The sequence below is a fragment of the Chiloscyllium plagiosum genome, unplaced genomic scaffold (genome assembly GCF_037043375.1).
Source record: "Chiloscyllium plagiosum isolate Xiang-an unplaced genomic scaffold, Cpla_swu_hap1 HiC_scaffold_3, whole genome shotgun sequence".
Classification (NCBI taxonomy): Eukaryota; Metazoa; Chordata; class Chondrichthyes; order Orectolobiformes; family Hemiscylliidae; genus Chiloscyllium; species Chiloscyllium plagiosum.
This window is the reverse complement of record NW_028270141.1, coordinates 85,975,393-85,990,815: the sequence shown is the minus strand read 5'-3', so window position 1 is coordinate 85,990,815 and position 15,423 is coordinate 85,975,393. Positions and strand designations below refer to the sequence as shown.

At 41.0% G+C, this 15,423-nt stretch overlaps 1 protein-coding gene across 3 annotated transcripts in view; it reads left to right on the top strand.

The window, feature by feature from the left end:
- Positions 1 to 11,581, top strand: part of LOC122546148 (amine sulfotransferase-like) — a 46,834-nt gene extending 35,253 nt beyond the window's left edge. For all 3 annotated transcript variants that reach the window (XM_043684974.2, XM_043684964.2, XM_043684969.2), the window contains exons 4-7: positions 4,556 to 4,682; positions 5,178 to 5,272; positions 6,043 to 6,214; positions 8,397 to 11,581. In XM_043684974.2, the coding sequence (XP_043540909.1) occupies positions 4,556 to 4,682; positions 5,178 to 5,272; positions 6,043 to 6,214; positions 8,397 to 8,512 (510 nt within the window). In that variant the 3' untranslated portion in view covers positions 8,513 to 11,581. The remainder of the gene's footprint in view (positions 1 to 4,555; positions 4,683 to 5,177; positions 5,273 to 6,042; positions 6,215 to 8,396) is intronic.
- Positions 11,582 to 15,423: the final 3,842 nt, after the last annotated feature.

Below are 15,423 nucleotides of genomic sequence, written 5' to 3'. Positions count from 1 at the left end.
TGTGTGCTCCAGTTTCCTCCCACAATCCAAAGAAGTGCAGGTTAAATGGTTTAGTCATGGTAAATGCAGGGATAAGATGGGGACTAGGTGGGAGAGTTTGAAGAGTCGGTGTGAACTCAACAGGCCAAATGGCCTCTTTCCTATGATTCTCTACTAATTCCCCATTTTATCTCTAGAGGATCCACATTCTCTTCTTGTGTTTTTCTTAAATACCTGTATATCATTTTCTATTTGCGTTCCATTTTTACCTTCCTTGCTAGCTTCCTTTTATCCTTTAATTTCTTCCTCATGTTTAATCTGTTAGTTGTCTGCTGTTTGTTTTATATGGATAAATCATCTGACCTGCTGTTCACCTTTGTGCAGTTATAGTTGTTTTCCTTAAATTAGGTACTTTATCAAACTGCAGATGGTTGATTCTCCCTTTTAGAATTTTCTTTCAGAGCAGAAATAATTTTATTCTGTCTATTCTGAAATGTACATTTAGATCACTCTCACTAGTGATTTATTTCCCCTACTGTTCCTCAGTTCAAGGCAAACCAATTCTACATCCTAATCTCCTGAATCAAAGTCATCTGTAACTGTTATAAAAATTCCATCCTTGATTAACAGTACTGCCCTTTCACCTGTTGCCTTGCTTCCTGTTGTTCATAAATGTCCTGTACCCCTGAATACTAAGGACCCAATCCCTGTCATCCTAAAGTCATGTTTCTGTAATTGCCTGAAAATTTATATAAATTTACTTCAACGTGTGCCATAAATTAATTTATTTTATCTTTTTCTTATCGTTGTAACATCTAGTCCTGATTGTTTTTGTGTTCCTAGTATTCTTTTCCACACTGACCCTTTCTGTCAATCTCTGACCTGTATTTCCCATATTACAAATTCCCCCACGTTGGATTTAAAACCTTCTGTCTCCTAGTTATGCATTTCACAAGGCCACTAGTCCTGGCACAGTTCTGATGTACACCATGCCAACATTACAATTTCCCTGTAGCAGTTACAAAACCCTCTCACTGGCAGAAAGCCCAGCCATCTGGGCTCTTACCCTCTGCTGCAGAGAGTAGTATCAATCCCACTCACTATACTGTCCCCTATTACTACTATTTGCTTTGGTGTTCTCTCTCAGTTGAGTGTCATCTTGTACCACAGGGCTATGGTCAGTTTACTCCACCCTACAGCCCTTGATCTTATCCAAACAAGCTGGGGGAAGCTAAATCCTATTGGAAAATCACAGAGGCCACCATTTCTGCATTCCCACCCTCTGGTTCTCCTTACATGCTGTACTCACTATCCAGTTACATCCTCCTGTCGCTGACCAAAGGCCAAATCAGGAGACCCCCAGTATTAAGTAGTGGGATGGCATCCTGGGTACAAAGAATCCTGGTAGAATTTCTTCCTCCCTGCTTCATCAGTGTCTGTCATTCACCTCCCCAACTCGTAAACTCTAAGCCAAAGCTGCCCAAAGATTGAACACTTACTGCAGACGCATTGGCCCTTAATCACAGGGTTATCCCGAAGCTTCCACAAGCTGCAGCTTTGTCACACCACCCATCCTCCCACTATTTAAAATAAATAAAAAATAGGTGAACGACACAATTAAGCTTGCTTTTATATATTCTCACTCTGATCCTCACTCTGAACAACTTCTCTTTCCAATCCTCCCACTTCCTCCAAACCAAAGGAGTAGCCATGGGCACCCACATGGGCCCCAGCTATGCCTGCCTCTTCGTAGGATATGTGGAACAGTCCATCTTTTGCAGCTACACTGGCACAACGCCCCACCTTTTCCTCCGATACATCGATGACTGTATCGGCGCTGCTTCGTGCTCCCACGAGGAGGTTGAACAGTTCATCCACTTTACTAACACCTTCCACCCCGACCTCAAATTTACCTGGACCGTCTCAGACTCCTCCCTCCCCCTCCTAGACCTTTCCATTTCTATCTCAGGTGACCGAATCAACACAGACATTTACTATAAACCGACCGACTCCCACAGCTACCTAGACTACCGTCCCACCCTGCCCCCTGTAAAAACGCCATCCCATATTCCCAATTCCTTCGTCTCTGCCGCATCTGCTCCCAGGAGGACCAGTTCCAATACCGAACAACCCAGATGGCCTCTTTCTTCAAAGACCGCAATTTCCCCCCAGACGTGGTCGACGATGCTCTCCACCGCATCTCCTCCACTTCCCGCTCCTCCGCCCTTGAGCCTCGCCCTTCCAATCGCCACCAGGACAGAACCCCACTGGTCCTCCCCTAACACCCCACCAACCTCCATATACATCATATCATCCGTCGTCATTACCGCCACCTCCAAACGGACCCCACCACCAGGGAGATATTTCCCTCCCCTCCCCTATCAGCGTTCCGAAAAGACCACTCCCTCTGTGACTCCCTCGTCAGGTCCACACCCCCCACCAACCCAACCTCCACTCCCGGCATCTTCCCCTGCAACCGCAAGAAATGTAAAACTTGCGCCCATACCTCCCCCCTTACTTCCCTCCAACGCCCCAAGGGATCCTTCCATATCCGCCACAAATTCACCTGCACCTCCACACACACCATTTACTGCATCCGCTGCACCCGATGTGGCCTCCTCTATATTGGGGAGACAGGCCGCCTACTTGTGGAACGTTTCAGAGAACACCTCTGGGACACCCGGACCAACCAACCCAACCACTCCGTGGCTCAACACAACTCCCCGTCCCACTCCACCAGGTCCTTGGACTCCTCCATCGCCAGACTATAGCAATACGACAGCTGGAGGAAGAGCACCTCATCTTCCGCCTAGGAACCCTCCAACCACAAGGGATGAACTCATATTTCTCCAGTTTCCTCATTTCCCCTCCCCTCACCTTGTCTTAGTCCCAACCCTCGAACTCAGCACCACCTTCCTAATCTGCAATCTTCTTCCTGATCTCTTCGCCCCCACCCCCACTCCGGCCTATCACCCTCACTTTAACCTTCTTCCACCTATCGCATTTCCAACGCCCCTCTCCCAAGTCCCTCCTCCCTACCTTTTATCTTAACCTGCTTGGCACACTTTCCTCACTCCTGAAGAAGGGCTCATGCCCGAAACGTCGATTCTCCTGCTCCTTGGATGCCGCCTGACCTGCTGCGCTTTTCCAGCAACACATTTTCAGCTCTGATCTCCAGCATCTGCAGTCCTCACTTTCTCCTTTTATATATTTTATCAACTTAACCCACAAATTTGAAATGCTATGTTCAAACTAAAGACTGGAGAAAACATTAACCACTTGTCTGAAACTCCACAAACAGCTGGTTCCCTTTTCCTGTTGTAAAGCAAGGGCTAATTCAAATCCGCTCCAATGAAACTAAAACTTTGGAATTCTGAGTTTTGTACAGTGCAGAGTCAACGGTTGAGGTGTCATTCTATATTTACACTGCAGCACACCAAGGACAGCAGGGTCAGAGACAGACTACTGTAAGCACAGGTCATGTTTGTGAACTGATCAACTGTGTTCCACAAAGCAGTTACTGTGTCTATTTTTTAAAATCTCTTCAATGTAGAGGCAGCCGTGTAGTGAGTATTGAATCAGCATGCTAAATTGAAACAAGTGGAAATAGGGCTTGGCCAATGAGAGAAAGTGAAAACACAGGGAAAGGGAGGAGGTGATTGTGGAGTGAGAAATATACCACAATATTTCCTACAGAATGCTGGGAGTGTGGAGGAATTTTTGATTGCTGACATCATGCAGGAAATGGCAGAAGATTATCCATTAAATGTGGCAACTGATGGAATGTAGGCTGTAGGCAAGGGATACCCTTATCAATGAGCTGGGAGAGGGAAGGCTGAGCAGAATTGCCTCAAGTAGAGCTGAAGTGGTGGGGCAAGTGCTTTAGTTGAGGAGAAGACATATCAGAAATGATAGCATGGAAGATTGCATTAACCATTGACACTTTGAATGCTTTGACAAAATCCCAGGCAATCATAATTTTCATTTCCTAGCATTTGTCACATGAGAGAAGAAACAAACTAGAGCAGGGGAGAAGTTGTTTGAAAACATGGGCAAATACTTAAAGGATGATTCCGAAAGTGGAAGAAAGGTAAGTAAGAGGAAGAGATTTACAGAGGATGCTTCATGAAGGCGCTGTTTCTAACAGACTGTAGCAAAACGTAGCATGAAGTGATAGGCATGACGTTTGTCAGTTGGTGCATATAATTAGAAAAGCTCACAACAGGGGAATAGATGAAGGCCACAGAGATTTGAAGGATTGCTGCTTTAAATAAACTTAAAGGATCTAGGACCAGTGAGGACAAATTACTTAGAAAATTGAAAATATAGTTTGTTTAAACTAAACTATCAATGCAAGGTAATTGCCAATTCTAACTAACAGGCCACAAAACTGTGAAAAACAACACATTAATATGAAGTCCATTTTTTGACAACTTTACCATTTCATTATATGGTTTCCAATATAATGAAGCTGTAAAGTAAAATGTAAACTTACGTTCAATCAACTTTTACGAATAGAAAACAAAGGTGCTTTTTTATGATTTCACATTCAACTGCTCTGATATTTTATACGTAGGTTATTTACATTTATCGGAACCCAAAGGACGTGGTTGTGTCTTTGTATCACTTCCAAAATTACATCACCCTCTTAAAAACACCGTCAGGTTTTGGTGAATTTCTGGAAATGTTCATAGAAGGAAAAGGTAAATAATTAGCATTCATTTCATTGTGTATTTTAATCAATGGCATTACTTCTCTTCATTTTGTTATCAATTTTCAGTAAATTCTCAGTTCCATCAACAAATCATGAGGAAGGGCAAGACCATGGAAGGGTATTAAAGCTAGGAAGAGCATTTTAAAAGTCTCTATGTATAGTTTTTTTTCTGGTGGCCATATTGTTAAATGTGGGGAAATCTCCGTGGTCTGTAGGGAAGAACACCTGGGCTGCAAGTCTGCAAACATTTCTTTGATTTGCCCCATCCCTGTCAAGGTAACATTCAAACTCAAAGGATCTCGAGTTGCTGCCCTCTGTGCAACCAACCCAGGACTGGTGGTGCATAGCACCCATAGAAGGGAAGGCACCTGTGAATAAACAACATCTGACAGATGTCCAAAAGGAAATTTAGGTCTGATATTTACTAATTACAAAAACTATCAATTTTGTTTCCCATTTAATATGCAAATTCTTTCTTTAATAGTGATCTATGGCAGTTGGTTCGATCACATCCAGAATTGGTATGCCCACAGGAATGAATTCAACATCCTATTTATGTGCTATGAGGAAATGAAACTGGTAATAACTGATTTTTTTTTTATTGACCAACCTGCAAGAGCTAAGCTTCTCAGGTGAAGCAAGAAGTACCGATTTTGGGTTTTGTTTGTGACCTCCGTTTCCTGGCAGTCTTCACTTTACTAGCCAGAAAATTGAACTTCTTAAAGTTGGTACATGCAGCTACAACATTCTCTTAGCATGACTGATTCCTTATTGTAAATCTCTCTCTAACTGGACCACTTTATGAAAGCAAATGACTATGGGAATGAAATATGCTTGGATGCAGAAAAGTCACACTCAGCCCTCTGAGCCTACCCCTGTCAATCAATACTATCATGCTGACCATCAAACTCAGTACCCTATTCTAACTTTCTCCCCAGACACTGTGATCGTTTTAGCCCTAAGAACTGGCTACTTACTTTGGTATAGTGAGTGAAAATGTTTCCCGATCAATGTGATTTTTTGTTATTGTTGGTTTTTTTCAAAAATTGAACCCAATACTGATCCCTGCTCTGTGGAGGCAAATTGAACTTTACCTACTGGGTCTACTTGTTCCTCTTGGACTCACTGCACTTTGTCTGGGTTAAGTATGCACAGGATTTTGGAGCTTCAAAAGTATTGTAGAAGTGGTTGAAGCTTTGGCCTGAATTACTCTTACCATGTTTTGAAGTTAAGAAGAAAGCTGACTCCATCAAAGCTGTGCATATACAATTTGCTAACATCATGGAGTCTGTTACTATCCCTGAGCTGCCAACAATTAATAATATATTGACTATATTTGCATGTTATAGGATCTAAGGACATCGGTGCAAAAAATATGCAAATTTCTTGGGAAAGAGTTGGACAATGAAAAACTTGACACCATTGTGAAACACTGTACTTTTGAAATTATGAAAGTGAATCCGATGGCGAACTACGAAAATGTTGAAAGTAAAAGTGAAAATGGAGCATTTCTTAGAAAAGGTAAAAATTTGGAAATATAACAAAAACTACAGTTGCTGGATATCCAGAACAAAAGCAGATATTGCTGGAGGGACTCAGTGAGTCTGGCAGCATTTGTGGAGAGAAATCTTAGATTCAGTGATCCTTCTTCAGAAAGGGTTCAATTTTCACTGGAATACTCAAGGGGATGGAGACATTATTCTTTTGACAAGAAACTAAAGGGTTGGAAATGTCCTGCTGTTGTTGATTTCATTGTATCAAGAAGTAGACCTTATATTTTGCATAAATCAAATAGACTGTTAAAAATCACACAACACCAGGTTATAGTCCAACAGGTTTAACTAGAAGCACTAGCTTTCAGAGTGCCCCTCTGTCATCAGGTGGTTGTGGAGAAGGAGCAGCGTTCCGAAAGCTAGTGCTTCCAATTAAACCTGTTGGACTGTAACCTGGTGTTGTGTGATTTCTAACTTTGTACACCCCAGTCCAATACCGGCATCTCCAAATCAAATAGAGTGGGAGGTATTTTGTACCTGAATCTATCCAAATTCATTTCTTGATCTGTATCTTCTCTAATAATCACTTGGACACTCACTGAATACATAACTCTAATAGTGAGCAATATTTGAGAACTATTGAAATTACACTAACCAATTTCCCGAGGGAACACCCCCAGTATGAGATTGGAAGTTAGGGCCCAAATTGCACAATGCACTGAATTGCTAATTACATGGTAGGAAATCTTGCTTTTCATTTTTGAGGTAATGCTGCATGCATGCAGTATTCACATTCACCTTTAACACAACCATGATAAAGAAGGATTGTGTGGACTGATTATTGAGTAAAAAAGCTTCTCTGATGTAACACAGCCCATATGCTATTTTGCTTTTAAAAGATTCTTTCAAGGCCTTTTGACCCAATAATCAGTCCACACAATCCTTCTTTCTCATAAAAATAAACTGAAAGAACTGTAGATGCTGTAAACCAGAAGCAAAATTCTGACAAAGGGTCACTTGACCCGAAACGTTAAACCTGATTCCTTTCCACAAATCCTGCCAGACCTGCTGAACTTTTCAAGCAACTTCTGATTTGTTCCTTTTCTCTTTTCATTCACTTTTCATTCCGTCCATTTTTTAAAAAAAAATGAAATTTCTCTTTGCATTGCAATTGGAGAGCCTGCCTCTGTTGAGAAGAGAAATGGACTAACTTTGTAACAGGAACACACTGCACCTTTAGACTCAAAGATGTGCCTAAGAGTGGAATGTTTGGATCAGCTTGTCCTGAAGGATTTGGGCTAAGTCTCATTTGGCTAAGTCTCTGGTCCCAAAGATAAGAGGCCTCTGTTAAAGTTCCTTCCTGCCAACACCCACCCGCCCAACCACTTCTCCCACCCCAACCTCTCACCTCACCATATCCAGTCAACTAACCAGTCCCAGAATCAGCACTATTCTCATATTCCCTATGGTATCATTTAGCCAAGAGTCTGTACCGTGTCTTGCCACTGTTATTCTTAAGTTGTATGTAGCTGAGATTTGGTGGTGAATATTTTGCCCTCCTTTGTTTCCTTGCCTAATTTGTGTGGGGTTGTGAAGGAAAAGAAAAGTTCTTAATGCTGTCACCTATGGCCAAATTTGGGAGCATTGAAGTCAGCACAATAAGAGAGTAAGTCTTGTAGACATTCTGGATCCACTTAACATTCAGATGATATCCAGTCACAGAAACATTTTGCATTATTGGCCATTAAGAAACTACAGTTCATGGTGTCCACACTCTGTGGGGAGTGACATTGAGTCTATGCCTTTTGGTCAAGCCTTTACACAGGGGTGCAGTGTAGTATCTATGATTGACCCAGAACATATAAATTGCAGAGAAAGACCTTGATCCTGAAGCCAGATGATATTTACAACCTCCGTCAGAGGAAAAGTGTATCTTGCAGAATGGACACAATAAAAGTTGTGTAAAATGCCAATGATTATGAATGGTGCTAAAATGATATCTTCCAAAGGCGAGTGAGTTTCCAATTTATGCATTTTTGTGCTGCAGACTCTGATGGTTTTTACACCAACATTCACAGAACACAACCAAAATTCCACTCTTCACAAATTTAGGTTTCTTTCTTATTTTTATGGAATTGTCCATATTATTTATTTCATTCTGATTTCATTTCATAATTCCAAAAGTTGAATCATCTCATCTTTTTTTTCAGGGATAATTGGAGATTGGAAAACTCATTTTACTGTGGCCCAGTCAGAGATGTTTGACAAGCTATTTGAAGAAAGAATGAAAGACTTCCCTTTGAAGTTCATCTGGGATGGCAAATAACTAGACCTCAATATCTAGATTGGCCTGTGATGTGTACCTATTAATTTTTTTGACATTGTTAAATAAAAACCCTATTACTTTTATAGAAAAGCAAACTGGTAGATTGTTGTACGTGGAAATGAATATATATTTAAAAGTAATGAATTTGGAGATCTACAGGGGATGGGCTGGAGAATCAGGTGAGCTGGGCAGCTCTTTTGGGAGCTGGTACAGACATGATGGGTTGATTGACTCCCTTGGTACTGTAAACCTCTATGATTCAATTATTTTATTTATCTGAACCTTAACCATAAACACTTAACCTGTGATATTAGTCACCCTGTTTCCAGTCATTGTTGATCTAGCCTTGTGTTCCGGATTTTTTTGTCTCATTCATTTTTCTAAACTTCCTCTTCTGTGAAAGCCTTCCTTTTGTATAAATATTTCCGAAGTGCACATACTACATTGAATTCATCTACCTGACCTATTTACATCCCATCAGTTCTAATCCCTTCACTTGCTGCTATTAATTCTTGATGATCAGGTCCTAATGTGTTTTGGGAATTCAGTTCCTGTTTTTCTAATAACTTTTCTTGTAACCCCATTCGAAGAGATGGTATTAATAATAGGCTGAATTTTTACCAAATTTTGTCTAAGTGTCATTTTCATTGAGTTAATAAAATTCCTGTCTCGTGAGGCCAAACAGATTTTCTTACAATATTGTCACAAACTTTCCTCATTAACTACCCCAATTATCTGATACTCGCTGTATTCTACTGATCGCCACTTGCTGGATATTCTGGATTACACTAACAATCTTGTGCAATCTTTATATTGCCATTGCTCAACAAGGTAGGGGCTGGCATTTTGAGGCTTCCCTGATGACTGTATCCCCTTCCAGAGGGCATGGCAGATGAGAGGAATTATCGCTGCTATTTGCTGAAAGGGTCCTCAACATCCTGCTGGATAGGGTGATCCAGAGAAGTGACCACCAGAGGAGGCCACAACACCAGATCCTGTCTGATCCAGAGTGGACCGACATTACCAACAGGATCAGTCTGGTTTCAACCATCCAGCAAGATGCCCAGCAGTATAACAATAAGGTCAATGACCTACTCCACTCTGTCAGGGTTAAGTGCCTCTGTTTTCCCTCTGTTACTTCACATTCACTATCCTTGCTGCTGCACCCACGTCCCAACAGGGCTCATGTTACAACTCTCTCTCTTTTGCATGCAACATCTTCCCTCACTCACTCTCACCTAACCCAGCCCCCAGTCTACTAACCCTGCACATCCTCTGCTTTTCCTACATAGATTGAACACACACCATGTCCAAATTAAACTCGCAGAGCAGCTGCTAACTTCCATAAAGCAAAACTCTCTTCCTAAAATCTACATCTTTACACGTTTGTTCTGTTCCCATCCTATTATTACAAGGCAAGGTTGAGGGTTAACTCTAAGGTGACCATCTTTGAAATATTGTTCACAAATATGTCTCCTTTAAAATTCTTTTGCAGAGATCAGGTCTTTCCTTTTTACCTTCCTCTGATCTAGTTCCAATGACTGGCTTTTACAATCTTTCCCTTGTCCTCACACATGAGAGATGACGCAAAACTGAAATAAGGCCCAAGATAGATTGATGATTAGGACTTTGAAGAAGAGATGCTCTAAGCACCACTCAAGCTATTCAAGGAAACCAGCCATTTCTTCCCAGCCTCCACTTGAAATTGTCATTTAAAAAGAGGGAGGAAGTAAACATATTTATCATGAGCAAGGAGTTTTCCCATTAGGTTCCATGCTCCTACTCAATTCATTTCCCTGCATTATGTCATCTTTTAATTGTACTGAAATGCTGATAATGACCTAAACACAGAAAATGCTTCTCCTTATACCAGCAGTGAGAAACTGTCACCTATTTCTGAACTTGAATTGTCTGGTCAGAAACTGAACTGGCAATCCCAACCAGGAAATCAACGCTAAAATAGTAACATGAACCACCCACATAGCACAAATTAAAATAACATGAATACAAACAAAATCAAGCATATGTATTCAAGAAAAGGCCCAGCAACAATGATCTGATCAATAAACTGACAGTGGAAACGAACAAAAAACAAGTTTTATCAAAACTTGAAATGTTTGAATAAATGCTGAGGAAGGGGACTTTGTATCCAAAATGCTGAGTAATTTCAACCACTCACAGTTTGGGTCTTCGATGCCGCTCTGTGATAATATTTTCCCCGTCTGTCAGATGGTTCATGGTTATGTTATGGAGATTGTGCTGTCAGTGTTTCAATTTAATTAAGTTTTGAAGGTTAATCGGCTTTCAGATTCATGCCAGGATTTATAACACCATAAACCACGATCAGGCACATCTGATACCTTGCTGTCATTACCAGGTATTTCAAGTTCCATTCCAGAAACTTGAATACAAAACTGAGGACGACACTTCAGTATAACAGTAAGGGGTGTGATGTGCTGACAGTGGCTCTATCATTTGGGTAAAAAGTTTAACTGATGCTTCACTTTCAGTTTCAAAGTATAAGCTCCTACGGCAGCATTTAAAGAGGACCATAGACGTTCTGGTCAATACTTAGGCTGCCACTAACATCACTATAAGAGATAATCTGTTTGTTTTTGCACTGCTGCTTACTGGGGCTTGCCATGCACAAAATGCTTCCTTGTTTCATACACTACAACAGAGATTACACTTCAAAAGTACTTCACTGATTCAAAATGTTGGGGGTGAGGAGGATGATGTTTTTTTCTCATAAAGGGCTCTATTTAAATGTAATTTTTAAAAATAATTTGCAGGAATGATTTGAAAGATTAGTAAATCAGTTATTGCATAATAATTCATATATTTTATGCTTGCATTTATATGTCACTCATCATTTATGGCACTAAATCAAAACGTTGCTCAGGTAGCTAACAGGGAATAAGATGTGGCATGTGAACAAATATTGCAAGATATTGAAAAAAAAGTTACATATAATAGCATCAGTTAACTTCTAATTGTTGTCCTGATATACTGTATGTTTATTTTTTTCTGGACATTTAAATAAATCAGATGACTCATACTTATGTGGTAGAGATTGTGTCGTCAGTGTTTCAATTTTGTTAAATTTTGAAGAAGAATCGGCTTTCAGTTTCTTGCCAGGAGTTATAGCAACATAAACCTTGATCAGGCACATCTATCTTGCTGTTATTACCAGGTATTTCATAAATATATGCACAGATTTTTCCTTCTACCAATACAATATCGTCTCTCCACATGTTTCCATTTTTCACAATCCTCCACTTGTACAAATTACATGAAGGTTATTTCATCTTAATGAATACAATCTTCACAATGCTTACATAAAAAGTGATAGTTTCCAACAGAATCTATACTAAGAAGTCTGGGGGAAATGTTTATTTTGTTAATGGCCTATTTATGTTTAAGAGTGAAGTGGACGTGGGTCAATACCACACAGAGAAAGCAATTGACTTATTGTTGGTTGTCCACCTACATTCATTTTGATCTCAACTTAGTGGATCATAGCTCCCATTGGTAAAGGGAAGGGGAGATAACTTTTACATGGCAATAAGAAGTTTCTATTCTAGGTAATCCACCTAGTAACACCAGTATTTAAGAAGTTCAAGCAAGATTGAATATAACTGAATTCTCATGAAATAGGGTTGATGGTTCAGAATCTTTTTCTTAGAATTGAAATGTACGAGGTGGAAAGTTCAAAGGAGATGTGAGGGGCAAGTTTTTTACACAGCGAGTGTATGAGTCTGGAAGGTGCTGCTGGGGTGGTGGTGGAAGCAGATACGGTAGGGGCGTTTAAGGGACTATCAGATAAGCACATGGATATGCAAGGAGTGGAAAGATATGGACCAGAGACAGGAAGAAAGGATTAGTTTAATTTGACATCATGTTCGGCACAACATCGTAGGCCGAATGACCTGTTCCTGTGCTGTGCTGTTCTATGTTCTATAAAATGGTTCACCTGGTCAGGTTTCACCTCCTACACTTTAAGCATTTGCAAAAGAAACCAGCTTGGTTACAAAGGAGTCAATTTTTAAAAATTATAAAGATGTACTTTATTCATAAAAAGAATTAAGTACATAGAAAGCCCCAGTTCTGTACAAACTTTGCAGAGAGAAAACAAAACCGTTGGGACTTGATGTTTCTCAGAGTTCCCAACAGTCACATTTTCTACTCATGCAGGAAATTATTTCCATTCCTTTAGAGGTAGTGAGGGGGGGGGGCACGGATTTAGGCTGTGATCTTTCTCCACTCTTTAGTGCATCCTTCAGCTTTAGTGCATCCTTCAGCACACCATCCTGGACTGTGAAGTGTGCCAGTCTGCAACACTCGGTCGAGATCAGCTCTTTACACTGGAAGATCAACATGTTTCAAGCAGACCAAAGAGAATGTGTCACTGAATCAGTGGTCCTCCACGAGCAGCTGATGTTTGTCTCAGTGTGTGTCCTGCGTCATGGAGCTGCTAGGAACAGTTAGGGCTGCTCACAGCTGAGGATTAACATTCAAAGGCTGAAAGTTCAATGGTTCTTAGTTAACATCAAATCACTGAGGAAGATTTTTAGATAAAACAGCAGACTCCCATAGTCTGATGCTTGAAGTTAAAGTAGAGGTCGCAGTAATGGTAGCCTGTGTAACAGGATTTCATTATCCAAGGTAATGAAATGAAAACAATACAAAGGGTCTTGTGAAATACATACAACAAGGTCCTGTTGAATGAGATGTCAAAATGCAGCAGCTGCTTTCACAGTGTCTGTTTATTAAGAAACATCCTGCAGAAATACTGTTTTAATGCTCCTTTTTCAGGCTGTTCCAAAGTTAGCTATTGATCAACAGAGTCACTCCATCTCTCTCCAGATCTTCTTTGCAAAAGCCCATTCCAGAAGGAGAAGTATAACTGTCTCTTTACCACTGCAGCCACTTGGAGGGCAGAGGGCAGTGTTAGAGAGAATCCAAACATGAGTGAAAGATCTAACAGGAATTGCCCTTCTTACCAGCAGCCAAGCGGTGTCTTGGTGCTTCTTGGAAAATTCTGGTGATGAGGCATTCTGCCAAATGGCTTTGACAGTCTACTCAGGGACCCACCCAACAGAATCCACCTTTCCCTTTTCCTGCAGGGTCTTGACTATGCCACATGCTGACCAGTGCCTGATGATCTTGCAGTCAAAGATGTTTTCCTATGCAATTTTTTCCATGAGGGACAGGAGACATGAATGGCCCTACTACTTAGAGTGGTCCACTGCGACCAGGCCAGTCCCATCCTTCGCAACATTGGGGGTAGGTAAAACCTCAGTACGTAGTGACATTTGGTGTTTGTGTACTGAGATCTATGCACAACTTCAAAAAAAGGACAGTGATGCTGCAAGGAAGAAAGTCTAGTAAGGAAATATATCTATCCCCCTGAAAGACCGATATTTAAGTAGTAAAGGTATCAAATCTGAAGTGAACACAGTTGAGACATTGGAGCAAATTACTGCAGATGCTGGAATCTATACTAAAAACAAAAGATGCTGGAGGTCACAGTGGGTCAGACAACATCTATGGAGACACAGCAAGCTAATGTTTTGAGTCTAGGTGACTCTTCATCAAAGCCAAAGTGAAATATGCGGGAGGGCCTCTTCTGGAATACTGTGTCCAGTTCTGGTCGCCCAGTTATAGGAAGGATATTATCAAACTGGAGAGGGGTCAGAAAAGGTTTACCAGAATGTTGTCAAATTTGGAAGTTTGAGTTATAAAGAAAGGCTGGATATGCTGGGATTTTGTTCACTGGAGCTTAGGCGGTTGACAGGCAATCTGAAAGAAGTTTATAAAATAATGAGGTGTATAGATAGAGTAAAAGGTAGTTGTCTTTTCCCTAGGATGGAGGATTGCAAGACTGGGGTGGTGGTGGGAGGGTACCGGGGACATTTTTAAGGTGAGAGGAGAGAGATTTTAAAAAGATATGAGGCAAAGTTTTGACAGGGAGAGTGGTTCACATATGGAATGAACGTCCTGAGAAAGTGGTGGATGCAGATACAATTACAATGTTTAAAAGACATTTGGATAGATACATAAAGAGGAAAGGTTTGGAAGGATATGGGCCAAGAGCAGGCAGGTGGGACTAGTTTAGTTTGGGATTATGTTCGTCATGGACTGATTGGACCGAAGGGTCTGTTTCTGTGCTGCATGATTCTCTGTCTCTATGACTATGACTCTAATGGCAGAACAACATCCTGCCAGATTTGAAAGTACGGACAGACCCATTGGGATGGGGGGAAGGGAGAGCAGACATAATAACAGAATGTAGCAAGGTAAAGGAAAGGGAAGAAATGGATGTTGGTATACAATTTGAAAGTGTTAAGCTCAATATTAAGTCCAGAAGGTTGTAATGTGCTGTCCCCTCCACACTTCACTTCAGCTCTGATGAAGAGTCATCCATAGTCAAAGCGTTACCTTGCTCTCGCTCCATGGATGCTGTCTGACCTGCTGTGATAGCTAGCATTTGATGTTTTCAGTATTGCTGTGATATATTTTAAATTATAAAACATATCTTTTTGTAAAAACAATGAAGGGTTATAATTTAGACATACTTTTCAATCTACTGTTTTTGAATCAGTATTAGAGTCATAGAGTCATAGAGATGTACAGCACGGAAACAGACCCTTCGATCCAACTTGTCCATGCCGACCAGATATCCCAACCCAATCTAATCCCAATTGTGAGCACCCGGCCCACATCCCTCCAAACCCTTCCTGTTCATCTATCCATCCAGGTATCTTTTAAATGTTGCACTTGTACTAGCCTCCACCACTTCCTCTGGCAGCTCATTCCATACACTTAAGCCCCTCTGCCTGAAAAGGTTGCCCCTTAGGTCTCTTTTCTATCTTACACCTCTCACCCTAAACCTATGCCCTCTAGTTCAG